The sequence below is a fragment of the Stomoxys calcitrans genome, chromosome 3, assembly GCF_963082655.1.
Source record: "Stomoxys calcitrans chromosome 3, idStoCalc2.1, whole genome shotgun sequence".
Classification (NCBI taxonomy): Eukaryota; Metazoa; Arthropoda; class Insecta; order Diptera; family Muscidae; genus Stomoxys; species Stomoxys calcitrans.
Window position 1 is genome coordinate 65,462,506 of NC_081554.1, and position 22,887 is coordinate 65,485,392.

Sequence of the window (22,887 nt, forward strand, 5' to 3'; positions counted from 1 at the left end):
AGTTTAAAATTTGAATCGGAAAGCACTCACTGGTATGTGAGAAGTTTGCCCCTGTTCTTTAATGCAATGTTCTTGGGCAAATTTGCATTTTACTTCAGTTTGTCGCTATTGTGGCATCCTAATAGATCCACAATTGTTTAAGTTAATCGGTTTTCAAACTGTTACCATAATCTAACCCAACCCGCCTTATGGTATAATGTTCCACACTTATTGACAATGAAAGCAATACAAACAATTGTTGAAACATAACAGATAAGGCCAGCAGTGGACATATCAAAATTCGAAGTTGACAAAAACATTTTAGTCTGCTGCATACAGGCTGGATTAAAACACTTTCTACTTTAAAATTATTAATATTGAAATATATTCAGAAAACAAATCAAATTAACAAAATGCTTATCCTACTGGCTATTGTCATAGTCTTATTACTTGTCATAGTCATCAAATTAAATGAGAATTATTACGTTTTGTGTGCCTGTAAACGAGTGCAAACGGAAGATGGCAGCAAGCTGGAGGATAAAATCACTGTGGTACCTGGTGCTCTGCCACAATTCGGCAATAATTTTGACCTTTTAAAATTGACACCAAGTATGAGAAAGATTGCAAAAGACTCTTGTGCAAAATATTAATAAATAATGCATTAATTGTAGAGACAATTTTTCAATACGCCCGCAAAAGTTGTCGCTATGCCAAGGGCAACAGTTACTTGCTACACTTTCTAAGAGCACCCATTTACTGTATAGCAACGGCTGAAGATGCAGCTGAATTATTGCAGAGTACAACAGTGATAGATAAATCGATTATTTATAAATTTTTAATGCCATTTTTGGGCGATGGTTTGCTAATCAGCTCAGGTCAGTATTAAGGAAAAAACACTTCTATATTGAAATGGTTGCCGTTGAAACACTTCATTATTATTTTAGACCACAAATGGTTTTCCAGACGCAAACTTTTAACACCAGCATTTCATTTTAATGTACTGCAAACATTCAACGATATTTTCAAGTAAGTGCTATATTGTGATTCCGAATTCTAAACTTCAACCGATAGCTGATTTTGCATTTGCTGTCCAGGAAGTGGACGTTCTTTTCATTAACTCCATACCGTAGAGCAGAAGTTTGCATGTCGCCCTATGACGCTGAACGCCAGGGTTCAAATGTTGGCGAGACCATCACCGTAGCGCAGAGGTTAGCATATCCGCCTATGACGCTGAACGCCTGGGTTTGAATCCTGGCGAGACCATCTAACAAAACTTTTCGGCGGTGGTTTTCCCCACCTAATGCTGGCAACATTTGTGGGGTACCTTGCCATTGAAAAACTTCTCTCTCTCGGCTATAACAAGGAGGCCCCTTAGCATTGAGCTTAAACTTGAATCGGACTGCACTCATTGATAAGTGAGAAGTTAATGTTCCTTAGTGGAATGTTCATGGACCAAAATTGCAATTTACAATATCATGTTATACGCCGATGTTGGTCATGTATGGTATAAATGTTGGAAGTCGTACCATAACAGTAACAGGCTCAAGAAGTTAAGTCGAAGGATCGCTTTACGTAAGGGTTAAGAGATTGGTGTCAAGATTCTGACAAAAAAAAATCTTATTTTTTCGAATTGACTTGGGATTTGGTAACTGGACAAGATTCCCCAACCTGTTTGTGTCTAACCCGGTAATTGCGGTCGCCCGGTGATTAGATCAGGTCCGTGAGATCAAACTACTCGAACAACAGTATTTAAGGTGTGAACTTTGCTAATTTAGCAAAAGACATCGATAATGGTAGTTATAAACACGAAAGAAAAGAAAGATAGCATGCCTAAGAACATGAAATTGTCAAGGGTTATGGCCGTCTTTGACAGACCGGCTCCATAGTTCCGCAAAATGTTTATTCGGGTTTGAAACTCTCCATGCCATCATAGAAAAATTCTGCTGACAACGGCAAACGCTGTCTGCTGACTGTTAGCAGTAGTTTTGCTGCTAGAGGCAAATGTTTGCAACTTCAAAACATCAAGCTGACTGCCAAAAGTCTGTTGTTAGCTGAAAATGACCGTATTCTCAATTTATGATGGGGTTGTTGGAAGGACTGTAACCTAAAATAAAATAGGCAAGTAAAAGCGTGCTAAGTTTGGCCGAGCAGAATCTTATACTAGGGTAGCCTTTTATATTTTGGGTTTGGACAAACCTTGTGCTGCTATCTGCCACCTGATAGCTCTATCGTAAAACTTGACATTTTTAAGGTTAGACGTACTCAGAGCGTTTTGACATACGAGCGCTATTTGTGTTGTTTACACTGACTTAAAAGATTCAGCGCGTTTAAACAATGGAATTAAATCGTGAAAATCTCCGTGCGATTCTTTTTTACAACTATCGACGTGGATTAAATCAACAACAGTTTGGTTCATCGACTAAATTTTTGGCGATTAAGCTCCATCAAGGACCAGTGTTTATCGATGGTATGATGAATTCAACCGAGGTCATAGTTGACTCCAAGACGAATTTCGGGAAGTCAGTTGTTATTCCAAGAACCATTGATGCTGTGCGCCAGCTGTTATTGCAAGATCGTCATGTGATCTATCGTGAGATTGAGACAGGCTTAGGCATAAGTGGCATACATTCATACATATGTAGCATACATTCAATATTGCATGACCATTTGACCGTCAACAAAATTTATTCGCTTTGCATCCCACACAATTTGTCAACCACCCAAAAAGGCTCGTGCCAATTGGTAAAAAAATGCTCCAAAATTGCGATCACGGTGACTCGAAACACGTCTATGACATCGCTGAGGGCATTGAAATCCCAACCCCATGCTAATCAGGCATCCAAAAGGCTATATACAGGGAAAGCTGCTCGGGTGAAGGAGTACTTGGTAAGCACGCTTTATCTGCAGAGTACATGCACTTTGGCGGCAAACACCTTGAGTGCGTTAAATATGAGGCCGAAGTCCGCAAGAATGAATCCAAAGAAATTAAGTTGGCTTCGCTTAAAATTAAAATATGGGAAAGCTCAAACAAAAGCAGAAGAACTCCAGAATGTGTTAGATACGTTCAACCTGTGGTGAACAATTGTTATGATTGTTGCCGATACAACAAGCATGAATAGCGGCAAAAAAGTAGGCGTTTTAGTTCGACTGCAGCAAATGTTCGAAGAGAAAGGTCACCTCACCCCCAAGTTCAGCAAAAACCAGCGCCATGTGCTGAATCGCGTTTTTGGCGTTGTCATGGACGATGAGCTCTATGGATCGACTAGATCACCAAACATCGAGTACAGAAATTGATGAGCGTCACTCATTACTTTGTTTAAACTGCACCTCGAGCAAAAAGGGATGTATAATCAGTTTCATCAAAGTCAAAATATCTAATAGCTCATTAAAAATAAATACTAAAAACCGTCTCTATAGACGAATATAGATCAGAAAAAGAAGTCCATACGAACAAAAAGCAAACGTTCGACATCGACAAACAGGCTATAAGAACACAGGAGGCTGGAAAGACGACTTGAAGTTTCTGTTCCACCTCACTCATGTGTTCTGTCACTGAGATGAGTGAATTCCCTTTTGTAAAGTTTAACTAGATCCCAAAGATCTGCAATGCACACTGGAACTCTCGTGCCATACTATGTCTTCTTGCGTTTATTCTGATGACTGAAACCCGGAACAGGTAGCGCAAAATCTGTTCATTAATTTCTTACTCATGGGGTGATCATTGGAACAGTAGTCAATTGTTTCGCGCTGAAGATTTTGAAGAACTATATGTAGCTCTAAATGACTACCCGAAAGCTATCAAATGCTTGAAGGCACACTGGAAAATTGATTAATCTCCAATCAATATTGCCCGGAGCAACCAGTGCTGTGAGCGTACGATCAAAGTTATACAACTTCCTCCACAACAAGGACAATCTCCCAATGACATATCCACGTTGTTTAACTTCCTTGAATGTTTGATGATGTTACATATATATGGCTCTAAAGCTTGTGTTCAATTATATAAACTCATCAAAATACGAGGTTGTAAAGTCATCACCCTAATCTACATGTGTCTAAGATGGGGAATATACTTTATATGATACTAAGATATGAAGAATACACGCTTTCTTATAATCTTATATAGTAAAAGTTAAAGCACCGAATTGAAATTTTAATATATTCTTTCCTTTTTTTTAGAGAGGAAAGCTTAAAACTTTTAAAGAAATTGCAATGCATGCCTAAGGAAGAAATTGAAGTCAATGATATTGTTACGGAATTTACATTAAACAACGTTATTGGTAAGTTATAAAAAGGCAACGGAATTAAATGCCAAAAAAAAACTGAAATAGGAACGCCAGTTACAAATGGAAGCACTTTCAAATATAATGACGGATTTCGAATTTTATAACACAAGAAAAATATAAAAAATTTTCATCTATCCCATAATTCCGTTCTCTTGTTCTAAAGATCTACATAGAGAAAAAACGACTTAAGTCTCTTTTTATAGAAACCGCTTTGGGTGTAAGTTTGGATGATTTAGTTGGCAGTGCTCAATATCGTAAAACCATTCATGACATTGAAGAAGTTATACTGGAAAGAATCTATAATCCCTTGATGTTCTATGACATCATATTTCGCATATTTGGAAGATATAAGAAGCATAAGCACGATTTGAAGATTGCCAGTGATTTCAGCAGTAGAATAATTCAGAAGAAGAGAGAAGAATATCGCCAAAAGCAAGCCCAACAAAAGGATAATGGAGAGGAAATGTAAGTTTCGCCAGAATTCAGTAAAGTCAACTATAATTCCTTTCATTATGATATATGATAATGGTACTGTCTTTCAGTGATGAATATGGCAAAAAGAAGCGTTATGCCATGTTGGATACTCTGCTGGATGAAGAGTCCAAGGGGAATATTGACCATGAAGGTATATGTGATGAGGTCAACACCTTCATGTTCGAGGGTTATGATACCACCTCCACATGTCTGATATTTACCATATTGAATTTGGCCCTACATCCCGAGGCACAGGAAAAATGTCGGCAGGAATTGGCAAATATAGGTAATTAAAGAAAAATGAATTTTTATTAAGGGTCTTATTACAACATGATGGGGATTTTCTTTTGCTTTAGGTGATTTTTCCAGCTTAACTGTCTTTGACTTCAACAAATTGGATTATTTGGAATGTGTTATCAAGGAGACACTGCGTTTATATCCTTCGGTACCGTTTATTGCACGCACCTGTGTGGCAGAGACACATATTAATGGCCTTATATTGCCCGTAAACAGTCAAGTGAATGTTCATATTTATGATATAATGAGGGATCCCAGACATTTCCCAGATCCTTCCGCTTTTAAGCCAGAACGATTTACACCTGAAAATTCCGCAAATAGACATCCTTTTGCCTTTGTACCTTTTAGCGCAGGATCAAGAAACTGTATTGGTGAGTTACTAAGAGTAAATAAATCAGATTCAATAAATACATTGAGAGTAATTTTACTCCCTTTTTATTTTAGGTCAAAAATTTGCTATTCTGGAAATGAAAGCTGTAATGGTTGCCTTGCTGCAAAATTTCGAAATATTACCAGTAACCAAATTGGAAGACTTGACCTTTGAATATGGCATAATTTTAAGAACCTCGCAGAAGATTTATGTGAAACTGAGGAAAATTGTTAAATAAATATCGAAGATTTTACAGCACATTCTTCAAAAGAATAAGAACAATGTGTGGCCTGATGTTGGTTATATTATGGCTTATTTGAGCATTGATATCTTAAATGACATTGGTAATGTATCAAAAATTCAGCACAGGGTTTAGGTTTGTATTGAAAAAGATTGTCGACAGAATAGTAGAATCCACCACTACCGTTTGTTGAAAGCTTTTCATATAGCCGAAAAAAGAAGACAATGTTCCACAAAATCTCTGTATATATAAAAGAAATACGTGGCTGACTGATTACTGACTGACTGACAGATCAACTCTCAGTCCAAACGGCTAAAGCAAGAACCATGAAACTTGGCACGAATGTGGGTCGTACCGGAAGTGGGAGAAATAGTATTGTACGTTTAATACAATTGGTACTTTTTGGCACATTTTTTGTTAATTGAGCTAGCGCGTTGAATTTGTGGAACTAATGTACACTATGGCAACCTTAATTGGGAGGCCAAATGAGTTTTTGAACTTTTAGGTACTAAAAAGTACAAAATAGGTGAAAATGAATGGGTAGAGCTATAACTTCGAAATTTGACTAAAATGATTGTTTTTGCAAAATAAAGAGGGTAGATAGAAAAAATACAAAAAAAAAGTACTCGTACTGGAAACGGAAGAAACGTACGTTTAGTACCGTATTTGGTACCATTTCGAACTTTCTCTACGGATTGAACTAGAGCCCCGAAATTGAACATGTAGGTTCAACTAGAAAGTATATGTTGGCTGACTAAGTGATTTTTTACAAATCGAACACATTGGAACCAAAAAGTACGAAATAGCTTCATTACTTTTCCAGTAAACGGAGACGGGTAAAATTAAACAATTTTGGTAAACATGATGGTAGTCTTGACAAAAACACGATAAGTTGCAGCAAATACCAGGCGTAGAAGAAAACGTACTTAAGTGGTGTAATTGGTACTATTTGGAACTTTATTTATAGATTGTGCTTCAGCTCTGAAATTTGGGATACAGACACAGCTTGACAGAATATATTGGGCGACTGGAAGATTTTGTTGATATTCACACATTTTGGTACTAAAACGTGCAAAATGGTACTTTCTTTACGGACGGAGCTACAGATGTGAAATTTGGAACAAAGGTTAATGTACAAGGCGACTAGAAGATTTTTTTTAAATTAGTACATTTTGGTACTAAAACGTACACAAAATGGTACTTTCTTAGCAGACTGAGCTACAGCTCTGAAATTTATGAAACAGGTATGTACCGGATAATTTTTTGGAAATTTGTACATTTTGGTACTCAAGCGTACTAACACGTACAAGATAGTACCTTCTTTACGGATTAAGCAAAATTGCGATACAGTTACACTTTGATAGTATATATGGGCCGACTAGAGGTTTGTTTTTAAATACGTACATTTAGGCAATAAAACATTCAAAATGTTACTTTCTTTACGGATTAGGCTAAAGCTCTTTAAATTGCGATGCAGTTACACCTTAATATTGGGTGTACCATCGCGGGAAGCGACTCAAAAACGGCAAACCCGAATTTCTTGAAATATTCATAGATGGTGCAGAACGTTGCTGTGATGAAAATATGTTACTGATTCCTGGAGGGGGCGTACCCTCCCCCTTACCACAATTTTCACAAATACCAGATCTCGGAGATGGGGTGAGAAGAGAAATTTTGTTTGCACTCTTATAGTAGTCTTAAAGCAAATATTTGGTATCCAATTTCGGTGTGGTGGCTAAGGAGACCGCCCCATCCTCAAAGTCCCCCAATGAATATATAAAGACCAATTGATAGGAAACAAAATTGACATTGGACCAAGTGATTTCTCTTAAGTCAAAATTTCCAGGAAATTTTCTCTTAAAAACAAAATTTTCTTTAAAATTTCTCTTTAGACAACATTTTCATGACATTTTCTTTAAAGAGAAAATTTCCAATCCCTTTACGGATGGATTGTTGGTGTAGCCAAATTTTCATCTGGAGGTGGCCAAGCTGTAGATGAGCAAGTCCGCCAAGCTGTAGGTGAGCAAGCTCGTTCCGGTCTAAAGGGCCGGGAACAGGGTGACCATTGGTTATTTAAAGGCGCCAACAACTCGTCTTGTCATATCGAGCATCATAGGCACTCAGTATTTGTGCACGAGCCGGTGCCGCCCGACCTCTCACTGAGACTCTCCGCTGATTGCTCGTGGCTGCCGTTGCAGCTACTCCGTATGGAGCATTCCACTATCCGCAACATGTGGGCGCTCCCGTTAGTTCGAACCTAAGCTTATCGTGATAGTAATGAACACCACACAAATCGGACCTCAATGTTCTAGCCTGTGTGGTGCTGAGCTGTTAGAGATGATCTTGCGAATCCAGGAACTATCTTATACTTTCCAAGGGAAAGGCAATCTGTGGGCATGCCTCTAGCGACATGTTAGATTGGTCTTCAGGATGAAACCCGAAAAGCAACGCAAAGAGAGATTGTGAACACCCCAAAAGTGGGATAAACTGGACTAGAAGAGTTCTACCGCTCTGCTGTCGATGCCTAGAACAGACGTCTCAATCATAGTGTTCCTCATGACAGGTCACTGTCTGAGTGGAAACAATGCTGAAAGACTGAAGTTGGCAGATTTCTGCAGAAGTTGTTAGTACGTCGAGGAAGAAAAGACTGCTGTATATGTGTCCCGCACTGGAAGTCAGAAGGAGTTCCAATTTAGGTTCTCACTTCTTTGGTATCACAATGGACGAAAAGATCTAAATGAGTCTGATAGCAGCCACTTAAATTTATTTTAAGCAAACTTTAATTTATATAAAATTTTTACTGAAAACAAAATTTCCATAAAATTTTCTCTAAAAACAAAATGTCCATGAAATTTTCTCTTTAGACAAAATTTACATGAAAATTTCTTTTAAGACAAAATTTCTATGAAATTTTTTCTTTAAAGAAATTTTTTCTAATAATAAAATTCCCATGAAATTTTCTCTAAAGAAAAACTTTCCATAAAATTTCCTCCATAGACAAAATTTCCATGAAATTTTCTCTAATACAAAATTTCCATAAATTTCTATGAAAATTTCTTTTAAAACAAAATTAACATGAAATTTTCTTTCAAGACAAAATTTCCATGAAATTTTCTCTAAAGACAAAATTTCCGTGAAATTTTCTGTAAAGAAAAATTTTTCTCTAAAGGCAAAATTTCCATGAAATTTTCTTTTAAGACAAAATTTCTATGAAATTTTCTCTAAAGACAAAATTTCCATAAAATTTTCTCTAAAGACAAAATTTCCATAAAATTTTCTTTAAAGACAAAATTTCCATGAAATTTTCTCTAAAGACAAAATTTCCATGAAATTTTCTCTAAAGAAAAATTTCCATGAAATTTTCTCTAATACAAAATTTCCATAAATTTCTATGAAAATTTTTTTTAAGACAAAATTTGCAATAAATTTTCTCTTAAGACAAAATTTCTATGAAATTTTCTCTTAAGACAAAATTTCTATGAAATTTTCTCTAAAGACAAAATTTCCATAAAATTTTCTCTAAAGACAAAATTTCCATGAAATTTTCTCCAAAGACAAAATTTCCATGAAATTTTCTCTAAAGAAAAATTTTCCATGAAATAACGACAAAATTTCCACGAAATTTCCTCTAACGACAAAATTTTCATGAATTCTTCTCTTAGGACAAAATTTCCATGAAATTTCCTCATACGACAAAATTTCCATGAAATTTTTCTAAAAACAAAATTTTCTTTTAAAACTAATCTATCTCTCAAGAAATGTTCATTAAATTTTTATAATCGAAATTTCATTAAATTATTCTTTTAATGATATTTATAGCACTTTAGTTGTACTGCTTCACACTTATTGATAACGAAAACGAAACAAAAATATTTCTGATTAACATATTGGTAGATTAGGTCAACAATGGGTATCAAAACTTTAAGTAGACACATGTACTTTAGTCTTGTTCATTAACTCCTAAACATAGCATATTGTTCTTTATATTTCATAATTTTAACAAAATAATTGAAAAAAAAAGTCTACAAACATTCAGAAATAAAACAAAATGTTTATCCTGTTTGCTATTGTCGCAGTGTTAGTAATTGTCATAGCCTTAAAGTTGAATGAAACTTATTTCATTCTCTGTCTATGCAAACGGGTGCGAACAAAAGATGGCAGCAAGCTGGAGGATAAAATCACAGTAGTTCCGGGGATTGTGCCACAATTCGGCAATAATTTTGACCTCTTAGAATCGTCACCAAGTATGAAGAAGTTAAAACAAAAATTATTTTCATATTAATTTTCTGGATTACAGAGGCCATGTTTCAATACGGCCGCAATAATCTTCGATATGCCAAGGGCAAAAGCTATTTGCTGTACTTTTTGACAGCCCCTGTTTACAGTATTGCAACTGCTGAAGATGCAGCCGAATTGTTGCAGAGTACCACAGTGTTGGATAAATCGTTCATATATAAACTTCTAATAGCTTTTTTGGGCGATGGCTTGCTAATCAGCTCAGGTCAGTGTTAGCTAAAAGAAAAAAACTGAAAAAACTGAATGCCCAAAATGCTTAACTTTTTAAATTCTATGCCACTATTTAGGTCACAAATGGTTTTCCAGGCGTAAATTATTGACCCCAGCATTTCATTTCAATGTTCTGCAAACATTCAATGATATATTCAAGTAAGTGTTCGATTGTGTCCATTAAGTAAGTATTGAAAACCTGATAATCGGGCAGTACATTTACACAGATTACATTTTATTTGCTTTCCCAAGCCGAGGAATATTAAAAGGCATATTAAAATTTCTATATTTTTTTAGGGAAGAAAGCTTAAAACTTTTAAAGAAATTGCAGTGCTTACCAAAGGAAGAAATTGAAGTTAATGATATTGTAACGGAATTCACATTAAACAATGTAATTGGTGAGTTATAATAAGTAAAAAACGAGTTAAGTCGGCTGTGCCGAACTTTGAATACCCACCACCATGGAAAAACTAAACATCCTCTTTTATAAAAACTCCATTACTATCTCCATAGTAATATGCAAATAAGGGCTGGTCTGGATTATATTTAATTCAGGTGCCGAGAACTCTTATACAACTCACATTTTCAGAGAAATCGAGCAACAAATCCACTTTTTATGGGATTAAGACCCTAAATTGGAAGATCTGTCTTTATGGCAGATGTATCTAAATATAGTCCGATCCGGACCATATACTGGTCGGATGACGGGAGGCTCAATAGAAGTCACAAAGTCAAATTCAAGCGAAATCGGGTAAAAAATTAATTTTTATGGGCATAAGACCCTCAATCGCCAGATCGGTCTATATGGCAGCTATATCTAAATATTGTTCAATATGGACCATATTAAGGTGTGATGACAGAAGAAGAAAAGAAATCCCTGCTTCAAGTTTCAGCGAAATCGGATTATAAATGCAGCTTTTATGGGCTCAAGACCCTTAATCGGCAGATCGCTCTATATGGCAGCTATATCCAAATATAGACCGATCTGAACCATATTTGAGTCGGATGTCGGAAGGCTTAAAACAACTCACTATTTCAAGTTTTAGCGGAATTGGGTTATAAATGCAGTTTTTATGGACTCAAGACCCTTAATCGGTAGATCGCTTTATATGACAGCTATATCTGAATATTGACCGATCTATACCATACTGGAGTCGGATATCGGGAGTCTTTAATCAACTCACTATTTAAAATTTTAACGAAATCGGATAATAATTGCGGATTTTATGGGCTTAAGACCCTAAATCGGCAGCTATACCCGAAAAAAACCTTCTGTGCCACATTTGAGTCGGATATCGGGAGGCTTAAATCAACTAACTATTTAAAATTTCCGCGAAATCGGATAATAATTGCGATTTTTGTGGGCTTAAGACCCTAAATCGGCAGATCGGTCTATATGGCAGCTATACCCGAAAAAATACCGTTCTGTGCCACATTTAAGTCGGATATAGGTAGGCTTAAATCAACTAACTATTTCAAATCTCAGCGAAATCGGATAATAACTGCGGATTTTATGGGCTCAAGATCCTCAATTGCCAGATCGGTCTATATGGCAGCTATATTTAAATATAGTCCGACAGGCACAATATTTGAGTCGGATATCAGGAGGCTTTAATCAACTCACTATTTCAAATTTCAGTGAAATCGGATAAAAATTGCGGCATTTATGGGCTTAAGACCCTAAATCGGCAGATCGGTCTATATGGCTGCTATATCTAAATATTGTTCAATCTGAACCATATTTAGGTGTGATGAAAGAAGGCTTAAAAGAACCCCTGCTTCAAGTTTCTGCGAAATCGGCTTATAAATGCAGTTTTTATTGGCTTAACACCCTAAATCGGCAGATCGCTTTATATGACAGCTTTTTCTAAATGTAGTCCATCTGAATCATATTTAAGTCCGATGTCGGGAGGCTTAAAACAACACACGATTTCAAATTTCAGCGAAATCGGATAATAAATGCGTCTGTAACGGGCTTAAGACCCTAATTTTAGCGAAGTCTGGTTATAGATGCAGCTTTTATAGGCTCAAGACCCTATATCAGCAAATCGGTCTATATGACAACTATATCTAAATATGGTCCGATCTGAACCATATTTAAATCGGATGTCGGCAGGTTTAAAACAACTCACTGTTTTTAATTTCATCGAAATCGGATAATAAATGCGCCTGTTACGGACTAAGACTCTAAACTAGCATATCGGTCCATATGGCAGCTATATGTAAATATGTACCTGCATGTCAAATATCAGACCCCTACTTCCATATATAAAGAAAGTACCAAATAGTTCCAATTTTGGTACCAAAATGTTCTATTTTTCCATTTTGTCTTTTCACCCTCATCCTTTAGCACCAGATGTCTTTTAAGTCAAATGTCAAAATCCTACCTCTATCCATCCGCCCAGTGCAAAGTTCACGCATTTCATACCATTTTGGTACTTCATTTTAGTACCTAAATGTACTCATTTTCAAAAACCATTATAGTCACCCAATTAAGGTTTCCATAGTATATCTAAGTTCCAAAATTCAGAGCTCTAGTTCAATTTACAAAGAAAGAACCAAATAGTACCAATTTTAAAGAAACCCTATATTCCAAAGGATAAGAAGGGACTCACGGAGACATTGGAATCTTGGAATAATGAAGTTGATCGAAAGTTTATAATTACGGAATTTATGGTAAAGGAATCCAAGAGGAGCTTCAAACCATTTAAGTCATGCGGACCTGATGGCATATTTCTGGCGTTACTACAGAAAGAGGCAGACTGTCTGGCAAATCGTCTGGCCAAAATTTTCACAGCGTGCCTAGGACTTGCATATACTCCGAAAGCCTTGCAGGAGGCAAGGGTGCTGTTTATACCCAAGCCCGGCAAGGCAAGTTATGCGACACCAAAGGCCTACAGACCCATAAGCCTTGCATGTGCTCTTCCATATGGCATGGACTAGACCCAGAGGCCTCAATGTTAACCCAGAGAAGACTGAAATATGCCTGTTTACGAGGACGACGAAGGTGGACCAATTTAACGCATCACGTTTCCTCAATAAGACGATTTCGATATCTGACAAGGTCAAATACTTAGGTGTGATATTGGACAGGAAACTGAATTGGAAGTGCCACATTCAGGAGCGCACTGAGAAGGCTCACAGATGTTGGGCACTATGTATACGGGCCATAGGCTCGAAATGGGGCCTGAATCATAGGATAGTCCACTGGCTCTACAGGAGCGTGATTAGACAAATACCTACTTACGCTTCTGTACCTTGGTAGACTGCTATGGGGAAAAAGTGCTTATATAGCATAGGTTCAGGGAATATGTTATCTTGGCATAGGCGGAGCGATGAGGACCGCGCCCACTAGGGCACTGGATACTATTCTAGATATCCGACCCATTGACAGTGTGAGGCAGCCACTGCGGCTATGAGACTTAAAGCGATGGGAGAATTGATTGAGGATGGGAGCAGCTCATACCATCACGGTATAATCGAGGCGACGATAGGAAACCTGAAAGGAAGTGAAGAGGTTTCCGATCGAATACCTGAGATGAACCTTGATGTCGAGTGCGAGGCACTGCTGCCATCGGCACAGTCTTGGATTGACGGAACCCTAGTATTGTCATCTGGAAGATCACTTTACACGGATGGATCAAAGCTAGAGGACTGAGTGGACCTGGAGGTTTACATTGAGAACCCAGGGACTGAGATCTGTTTTAGACGGCCTGACCATAATACGGTCCTGCAGGCGGAGTTCCGGGCGATCACGGAATGCGTTAAATGGTGTGGTGCTAACGCGGGGACGTCGAGTGTGAATACCTTTACCGACAGTAAAATTGCCATAAGGGCAAGGGCCTTATCTGAGAATGGCAAAATCCGCATCGTTTGGGTGGCGGGCCATAAAGGAGTAAGGGGAAATGAAAGGGCAGACGATTTGGCGGTGAAGGCCAGAGGACTGCCGTCAATAAACTTGGTAAACCCGAAGCCTTTCGGGTCGACGCAGTCCGAGTTAAGGGAGTGTGCGACGAATGCGCAATCACCACTGTGGAACAGCGAAACGGTCGGTAGGACGGCAAAAATCCTATGGGGGATCCAGATCGTGAGAAGACGAGGATATTACTGAAAGGAAGCAAGGAGATCAGTATAGATATTGGTATCATAATGGGACACATAGGACTACGAGCTCACTTATTTAAAATCGGTGCGGTAAGTGATAGCATGTGTAGGGCATGCGGGGAAGATAATGAGACGTTGGAGCATTTCCTTTGTCATTGACCGGCTTTCGCGTCTAATAGATACCGGCACTTAGGTGGAGACACAATACCAGACATGAACCAACTTAGGGGAGTGGTATAGAAAGCGATTAAGGATTTTGTAAGTAGCACGTAATTCCTAACTTAACATTTTCTTTTTAAAGGTTGCTTTATTGTTCTTAGAGCGCACAACAAGCCGATTACTGGCTTAGGTGTATGTCCATAGTGGCATGGGGCGGATTAATATCTGCATCCTCTTTTCAACCTAACCTAACCAATTGCGGTACTAAACGTACTACTTCTCCCACTTCTGGTACGATTTTCCAAAATTTTTTTACCAAGCCTTATTTTTTCGAAATGATGTTTAATTTGAGCCCAAGAACATAATTCTAGCCTTTTCCTTACTCGCTGGGAAAACATGTATGTTAGTACCTAAACGTGCCCATGACCCAAGACCAACATTCGTGCAAAATTTCATGATTTTAGCTTTAGCCATTTGGGCTGGGCGATGATCAGTCAGTCAGCAATCAGTCAGTCACGCAACTCTTTTTATATTGAAAGATGGTCCGAAATAGACCATGTTCGGTTTGAATATCGGGGACCCTAGTATAACTGCCTGTTTCAAATTTCAACGAAATCGGACAAAAAACGGCTTTTACGGGCTTAAGACCATTAATCACCTGATCGTTCTATATGACATCCAAACAAAGTCCGAATTGGCCCATTCAAGAACTTGATCTGCGTATGGAAGAAATACGAGTCTGTGCAAAACTTCAACACGATATCCGAATTTTTGGGGCCTATAGCATGATTACAACTTACAGCCACACGGACGGACAGATGGACACATACACGGACATGGTTAAATCGCCTTAGAATTTGCGACGATCAAAAAATATATACTTTGTAAGGTCGGAACAGGATATTTCGATGTGTTGCAAAAGGAATGACTAAATGAATATACCCCCTGTCCTATGGTGGTAGGTATAAAAAGACAGCGAAATAATTTGGCAAAGGCAAGTCGCAAGTTCTATAACTTTCTTCTTTTCTGGCACTGTAATTCCGCTGCCTAGTTGCAAAGATCTAAGCAGAGAATCAAGAGTTAAAACCTATTTTTCTAGAAACCGCTTTGGGTGTCAGTTTAGATGATTTAGTTGGCAGTGCTCAATATCGCAAAACCATTCATGACATTGAAGAGGTTGTTATAGAAAGGATCTTCAATCCCTTGATGTTCTATGACATCGTATTTCGCATGTTTGGAAGATATAAGAAGCATAAGCACGATTTGAAGATCGCCAGTGATTTCAGCAGTAAGATCATTCAGAAGAAGAGAGAAGAATATCGCCAAAAGCAAGCCCAACGAAGGGATAATGAAGAGGAAATGTAAGTTTCGCCAGAATTCAGTAAAGCCAACTATAACTCGGTTAATTATGATATATGATAATGGTACTGTCTTTCAGCGATGAATATGGCAAAAAGAAGCGTTATGCCATGTTGGATACTCTGCTGGATGAAGAGTCCAAGGGGAATATTGACCATGTGGGTATATGTGATGAGGTCAACACCTTCATGTTCGAGGGATATGATACCACCTCCACATGTCTGATATTTACCATATTGAATTTGGCCCTACACCCCAAGGCACAGGAAAAATGTCGTCAAGAATTGGCAAATATAGGTAAGTTCGAAGCGACCTTTAGGCCTATCTCAAAGTCTTACTAACATAACAAAATAAATTTTCTTTTTTTTAGGTGATTTCTCTAGCCTAACTGTATTTGACTTTAATAAATTAGATTACTTGGAGTGTGTGATTAAGGAGACATTGCGTTTATATCCTTCGGTACCGTTTATTGCACGCACCTGTGTGACCGAGACTCATATCAATGACCTTATATTGCCCGCAAACAGTCAAGTGAATGTTCACATATATGACATAATGAGGGATCCCAGACATTTTTCAGATCCTTCCGCTTTTAAGCCAGAAAGATTCACACCAGAAAATTCCGCAAATAGACATCCTTTTGCCTTTGTGCCCTTTAGCGCAGGATCAAGAAACTGTATAGGTGTGTAACAAAGTTAAGATAACCTTTTTTGTGATCCTAAAATTAATGTCTTTTTCTTTTAAGGCCAAAAATTTGCCATACTGGAAATGAAGGCTGTATTGGTTGCCTTATTGCAACATTTTGAAATATTGCCCGTTACCAAATTGGAAGATTTGTCCTTCGAATATGGCTTGATTTTGAGAACATCGCAGAAAATTTATGTGAAACTAAGGAAAATTGTAAAATAGATTTCTAAGATTTTAAAAGCCTTCCTACAAAAATATAAGGGAAATATTTATGCGGCATGCGGTAACAGGTGCAGTGGTGGTGTTTGTTCAAGAAACTACGGCTTACTTGGGCTTCAGGAAGCCCTACGTACGACAGCGGCATGGGCTACCGAAAAGTTTTCTAGGCATAAATTCGTCTAAGATGGAAGTTTTTATTTTCAGCGGGAGATACAAGCTATCCACAGTGGCATCTGTCTTCTTAGGAGAAGAGAATGAGCTTCAAATCAAACATTTTGGAAGGGATAAGAAAATTAATTATTGCCATATACACATGCGAGTTAAAAGTTGGAGGGTTTTAACCGCGTGCCATGTACTGAGTGTATACTGTAGTTGTCAGACCTATAATGCTATATGGTGTTGTGGTATGGTGGACGGTGCTTAAGAAGTCCACCTACTGTTCAATTCTCAGCCGGATTCAAACATGGCCTGTTGGTGTATCACAGCCGCTCAGAGGACGAATTATAAAAAATACCCATTTTGACCAAAAAGGTCCAAAAATACTCTTTTTCACATTTTTTGATTTGTAACTCGCATAACTTTAGACTGAAGAATCAAAACAAATATTGCGTCCAAAATAAAACAAACTTTGTCAGCTAATCAATTGAGTTGAAAAATTGCAAATCGGTTCAGAAATGACTTTACAAACAACAAAGTTCCAATTTAAAAAAAAAAAAAATAAAATAAAAGTAAGCATGTAAAGATCGGCCGGACCGAATTGCGGCTTGTAAGGAATCCAGAAGTCAAATCGGGAGATCGGTTGTAGATCGATTTTGATCGTACTTGGCACAGTTGTTGGTACTCATAACAGAACACCATATGCAAAATTTCAGCCAAGTCGGACAACAAATTCGGCTTGTAAGGGCTCAAGAAGTCAAATCGGGAGATCGGTTTATATGGTAGCTATATCAGGTTATAGACCGATTTGGATCGTACTTGGGACAGTTGTAGGTATTTATAACAGAGCACCATATGCAAAATGTCAGCCAAATCGGCCAAAAATTGTGGCTTGTAAGGGCTCAAGAAGTCAAATCGGGAGATCGGTCATAGACCGATTTGGATCGTAGTTGGCACATTAGTTGGAATTCATAATCGAACACCACATGTTACCAAATCGGACACAAGTTGTGGCTTCCAGGGGCTCAAGAAGTCAAATCGGGAGATCGGTTTATATGGGAGCTATATCTAAATCTGAACCGATATGTCCCATTTGCAACTCCAACGACCTACATCGATATTAAGTATTTGTGCAAAATTTCAAGCGGCTAACTTTGCGCGGTCGACCGCTATCGTGATTTCGACATACGGAAGGACGGACATGGCTAAATCGACTTAGAACGTCGAGATGATCAAGAAGATATATACTTCATGGGGTCTTAGACGAAAATTTCGGCGTGATAAAAACGGAATGACTAGATTAGTACACTCCCATCCTATGGTAGTGGGTATGATAAAAGTTGTTTGTCCGGGACCTCTAAGGCCACGAAATATTGCATATAAGCACTTATCACCTCAGTTTTAACCCCGAAGATATCTTTATCCGATAAAAATACCAGACACATTTCCACTTATTTTTATGTTAACCCACTGTGCGACGATTGGAATAAAAATCTTCTCAGTCAACCTTTAAATCTTTCAAAGGAATTTCGTCTTTAGAGAAAATTTCATGGAAATTTAGTTTTCAGAGAAAATTTCATGGAAATTTTATCTTTAGAGAAAATTTGATGCAAATTTTGTCTTTAGAGAAAATTTCATGCAAATTTTGTCTTTGGGGAAATTTCATGGAAATTTTGTCTTTAGAGAAAATTTTATGGAAATTTTATCTTTAGAGAAAATTTCGGGGAAATTTTGTCTTTAGAGAAAATTTCATGAAAATTTAGTCTTTAGAGAAAATTTAATGGAAATATTGTCTTTAGGGAAAATTTCATGGAAATTTTGTCTTTAGAGAAAATTTCATAGAAATTTTGTCTTTAGAGAAAATTTCATAGAAATTTTGTCTTTAGAGAAACTTTCATGAAAATTTTGTCTTTAGAGAAAATTTCATTGAAATTTTGTCTTTAGAGAAAATTTCATGGAAATTTTGTCTTTAGAGAAAATTTCATGGAAATTTTGTCTCTAGAGAATATTTCATGGAAATTTTGTCTTTAGAGAAAATTTCATGGAAATTTTGTCTCTAGAGAATATTTCATGGAAATTTTGTCTTTAGAGAATATTTCATGGAAATTTTGTCTTTAGAGAAAATTTCATGGAAATTTTGTCTTTAGAGAAAATTTCATGGAAATTTTGTCTTTAGAGAAAATTTCATGGAAATTTTGTCTTTAGAGAAAATTTCATGGAAATTTTGTCTTTAGAGAAAATTTCATGGAAATTTTGTCGTTAGAGAAAATTTCATGGAAATTTTGTCTTTAGAGAAAATTTCCATGAAATTTCATGGAAATTTTGTCTTTGGAGAAAATTTCATGGAAATTTTGTCTTTAGAGAAAATTTCATGGAAATTTTGTCTTTAGAGAAAATTTCATGGAAATTTTGTCTTTAGAGAAAATTTCATGGAAATTTTGTCTTTAGAGAAAATTTCATGGAAATTTTGTCTTTAGAGAAAATTTCATGGAAATTTTGTCTTTAGAGAAAATTTCATGGAAATTTTGTCTTTAGAGAAAATTTCATGGAAATTTTGTCTTTAGAGAAAATTTCATGGAAATTTTGTCTTTATAGAAAATTTCATGGAAATTTTGTCTTTAGAGAAAATTTCATGGAAATTTTGTCTTTAGAGAAAATTTCATGGAAATTTTGTCTTTAGAGAAAGTTTTATGGAAATTTTGTATTTAGAGAAAATTTCATGGACATTGTTTTGTTAGAGAAAATTTCACGGAAATTATTTCATTAGAGAAAATTTTATGGAAATTTCGTCTTTAGAGGAAATTTCACGGAAATTGTATCTTTAGAGAAAATTTCACTGAAATTTCTTCCTCAGAGAAAATTGCATAGAAATTTTTTCTTTAGAGAAAATTTCAGGAAATTTTCTCTCGTTTTGAGAAAATTTAATAGAAACTTTGTCTCTGTAGAACATTTGTAAGGAATTTCAATGAAAATTTCCTGTGATTACCACTCCATAATATCTGTCATGATTACCACCACGTTTTGTTTAATCCCGTTGGAAATGAGAATTCTTTCGACCATATTAAGTCAGCATTTATAGAAAGATCTTCGGCCATAGATCTGCAACAATGTTTTGAAATAATTGTGGGAACATTATTCGAATCATCGCAAGTATTTCCTTTTATTGAAGTTATGTTCTAGAAAAATGTAGCAACTGTTGTCATGCAGCTTGATGACAAGTTGCTTTCATGATGATGGTGGGTTGGTTTGTTGCTACTTTGCCATAAAATGTGCAACATTTTTAGTGTGATTTATTCAAACAATTTGTAGACTGTATGGCATAAAAACCGAGACTATTCCTGGTCGATGAAATACTGTCACATATGTGAGCTATCTATTGAATGAGGACTAGTAATCTTTGATTTCTAGCACGTACAATAGATGTCTATGGTGAAATATAGACCATTAACACACAGACGATAACCCACAATAGCCATTTCTTTTCTGACACATTGCAAACGTGTTGGATATGAGAAAACAAAATCTTATTCATTGGAATTGGTAGATTTGCCAAAATTTTATTTTCTTAAATTATTCTTGAAATACTTGTTTCGTAGAAATGATCATATTTTGTCTTGTTGGTTATGACTTGTTTTAGTCAGAGAGGTAATTTATATCAAAAAATTTTTTGTGCTATCATCAAATGCAGTGCGTGCTGCATAGTTTTGCACGATTTTTATGGTTAAGCACCGCAAATCACCAAGTTAATATGGGAGGACACCGTGGCGCAGAGGTTCATATGTCCGCCTTTTACGTTCAATGTCTGGATTCAAATCCCGGCGTGAATATCAGAAAATTTTTCAGCGATGGTTTTTCAATGGACGGTCATTCAATACCATATTGTGGATTTGCAACCATTTCTGGTTGGGACACCTCAACAAGTCGACCATTACTGTGTTCGTTATGACAGCTCGTACGACTCCGACGACGTTTAAACTTAGCCAGCCAATATTTTATGTTTGCAACCAAAGGCCCCGATTCTCCCAAAGTTGAAACTAGCCTGTTAGATTATAGACAGTTTATAGACCGATTTGAACTATTCTTAACACCGTTGTTGGAAGTCATAACAAATCACGTCGTGCAAAATTTCAGCCAAATTGGATAGGAATAGTGCATTGTAGACGCTCAAGAGTCAAGACCCCAGATAGGTTAATATGAGAGCTTTATCAGATTATGGACCGATTTCAACCATACTCAGCACAGTTGTTGAAAGTCATAACAAAACACCCTACGCAAAATTTCAGCCAAATCGGATAAGAATTGTGCCCTCTAGCAGCTCAAGAAGTCAAGATCCCAGATCGGTTTATATGGCAGCTATATCAAAACGTGGACCGATATAGCCCATTTACAATCCCAACCGACTTACACTAATAAGAAGTATTTGTGCAAAATTTCAAGCGGCTAGTTTTACTCCTTCGAAAGTTAGCGTGCTTTCGACAGACAGACGGACGGACTTGGCTAGTTTGACTTACAATGTCATGACGGTCTAGAATAAATATATTCTATGGGGTCTTAGACGAATATTTCGAGGAGTTACAAACAGAATGGCGAAATTACCATCCCATCGTGAAGGGTATACAAATCTGACACTGAATGTATCCTATAAGATACATTTCGCCTATAGAGGGCGCAATTTTCATCCAAATTTTTTACAATAAATTTGTTTTTAATTGGTCTGTGGCTGATATTCCTTCTATATAAATCAATCTTCCGATTTGTACTTCTCGTTTTCGTATGAACTATAGGTGATGGGAAATTAACAATACACAGTGGGAGAAAAATAAAAAAATATATTAAACAAGTAAAAGGGTGCTAAGTTCGGCCGGCCCTCCACCATGGATCGCATTTGTCGAGTTCTTTTCCCGGCATCTCTTCTTAGGCAAAAAAGAAAATAAGAAAAGATTTGCTCTGCTTTTAGAGCAATATCAAGATATAGTCCGGTTTGGACCATGTTAGAGACCTGTGTACAACATCAGCCAATTCGAATAAGAATTGAGCCCTTTGGGGGCTCAAGAAGTAAAATAGAGACATCGATTTATATGGGACCTGTATCAGACAACAGACCGATTCAGACCATAATAAACACGTATGTTGATGGTCATGAGAGGATCCGTTGTACAAAATTGCAGACAAATCGGATAATAATTGCGACCTCTAGAGGCTCGTGAAGTCAAGATCCCAGATCGGTTTATATGGCAGCTATATCAGGTAATAACCCGATTTGATCCTTATTTGACACAGTTGTTGGAAGTAAGAATAAAATACGTCATGCTAAATTTCAGCCATATCGAATAGGAATTGCGCCCTCTAGAAGCTTAAGAAGTCAAGTCCCCAGATCTGTTTATATGGCAGCTATACCAGGTTATGGACCGATTTGAACCATTCTTAATACAGTTGTTGGAAGTCATAACAAAACACGTCATGCAATATTTCAGCCAAATCGGAGGAGAATTGCGCCCTCTAGAGAATCAAGAAGTCAAGACCCAAGATCGGTTTATATGGCAGCTATATGAGGTTATGGACCGATTTGAACCATTCTAAATATAGTTGTTTGAAGTCATAATAAAACACCTCATGCAAAATGTCAGGCAAATCGAATAAGAATTGTGCCCTCTAGCGGCTTAAGAAGTCAAGACCCCAGATCGATTTATATGGCAGCTATATCAAAACGTGGACCGATATAGCCCATATACAATCCCAGGCGGCCTACACTAATACGAAGTATTTGTGCAAAATTTCAAGCGGCTAGCTTTACTCCTTCGAAAGTTTGCGTACTTTCTACAGACAGACGGACGGACGGACATGGCTAGTTCGACTTAAAATGTCATGACGTTCAAGAATATATACACTTTATGGGGTCTTTCAAGGAGTTACAAACAGAATGACGAAATTAGTATACCCCCATCCTATGGTGGAGGGTATAAAAATATGCCGTGTGAAAACGGGTAGATATTTCTCTTTAATATTTGAAATGTTTTGGGCCGAGTTGTTAGCGAGATTGTGTGCAAAAT

The 22,887-nt window shown here is 37.1% G+C and overlaps 3 protein-coding genes across 8 annotated transcripts in view; 2 read left to right on the forward strand and 1 right to left on the reverse strand.

Annotated features, from left to right (window-relative positions):
• Positions 1 to 5,709, forward strand: part of LOC106081544 (probable cytochrome P450 4ac1) — a 45,608-nt gene extending 39,899 nt beyond the window's left edge. For 4 of the 6 annotated variants that reach the window (XM_013243560.2, XM_013243561.2, XM_013243564.2 and 1 more), the window contains 5 exons: positions 4,159 to 4,259; positions 4,469 to 4,730; positions 4,808 to 5,025; positions 5,096 to 5,407; positions 5,481 to 5,709. In XM_013243560.2, the coding sequence (XP_013099014.2) occupies positions 4,159 to 4,259; positions 4,469 to 4,730; positions 4,808 to 5,025; positions 5,096 to 5,407; positions 5,481 to 5,644 (1,057 nt within the window). In that variant the 3' untranslated portion in view covers positions 5,645 to 5,709. Of the gene's footprint in view, positions 1 to 377; positions 589 to 650; positions 855 to 923; positions 1,006 to 4,158; positions 4,260 to 4,468; positions 4,731 to 4,807; positions 5,026 to 5,095; positions 5,408 to 5,480 lie in introns of those variants that run through there. The other 2 variants (XM_059364466.1, XM_013243565.2) reach the window with 2 other exon arrangements.
• LOC106089634 (bone morphogenetic protein receptor type-1B) overlaps positions 1 to 22,887 on the reverse strand; it is a 735,175-nt gene that overhangs the window by 661,653 nt on the left and 50,635 nt on the right. The window lies entirely within an intron of this gene.
• Positions 9,696 to 16,684, forward strand: LOC106081546 (probable cytochrome P450 4ac1). The gene is made up of 8 exons (XM_013243566.2): positions 9,696 to 9,891; positions 9,945 to 10,148; positions 10,231 to 10,312; positions 10,451 to 10,551; positions 15,516 to 15,777; positions 15,855 to 16,072; positions 16,146 to 16,457; positions 16,521 to 16,684. The coding sequence occupies exons 1-8, from the start codon at positions 9,696 to 9,698 to the stop codon at positions 16,682 to 16,684; spliced, it is 1,539 nt and encodes a 512-aa protein (XP_013099020.2).

What these genes read in the sequence shown, in the direction of transcription:
- LOC106081546 (XM_013243566.2), top strand. Translation starts at nt 9,696, where the DNA reads ATGTTTATCCTGTTTGCTATTGTCGCAGTGTTAGTAATTGTCATAGCC. An exon ending in ACATTCAATGATATATTCAA is followed by an intron (nt 10,313 to 10,450) that starts GTAAGTGTTCGA and finishes ATATTTTTTTAG; the next exon opens with GGAAGAAAGCTTAAAACTTT. An exon ending in TCAAGAATTGGCAAATATAG is followed by an intron (nt 16,073 to 16,145) that starts GTAAGTTCGAAG and finishes TCTTTTTTTTAG; the next exon opens with GTGATTTCTCTAGCCTAACT.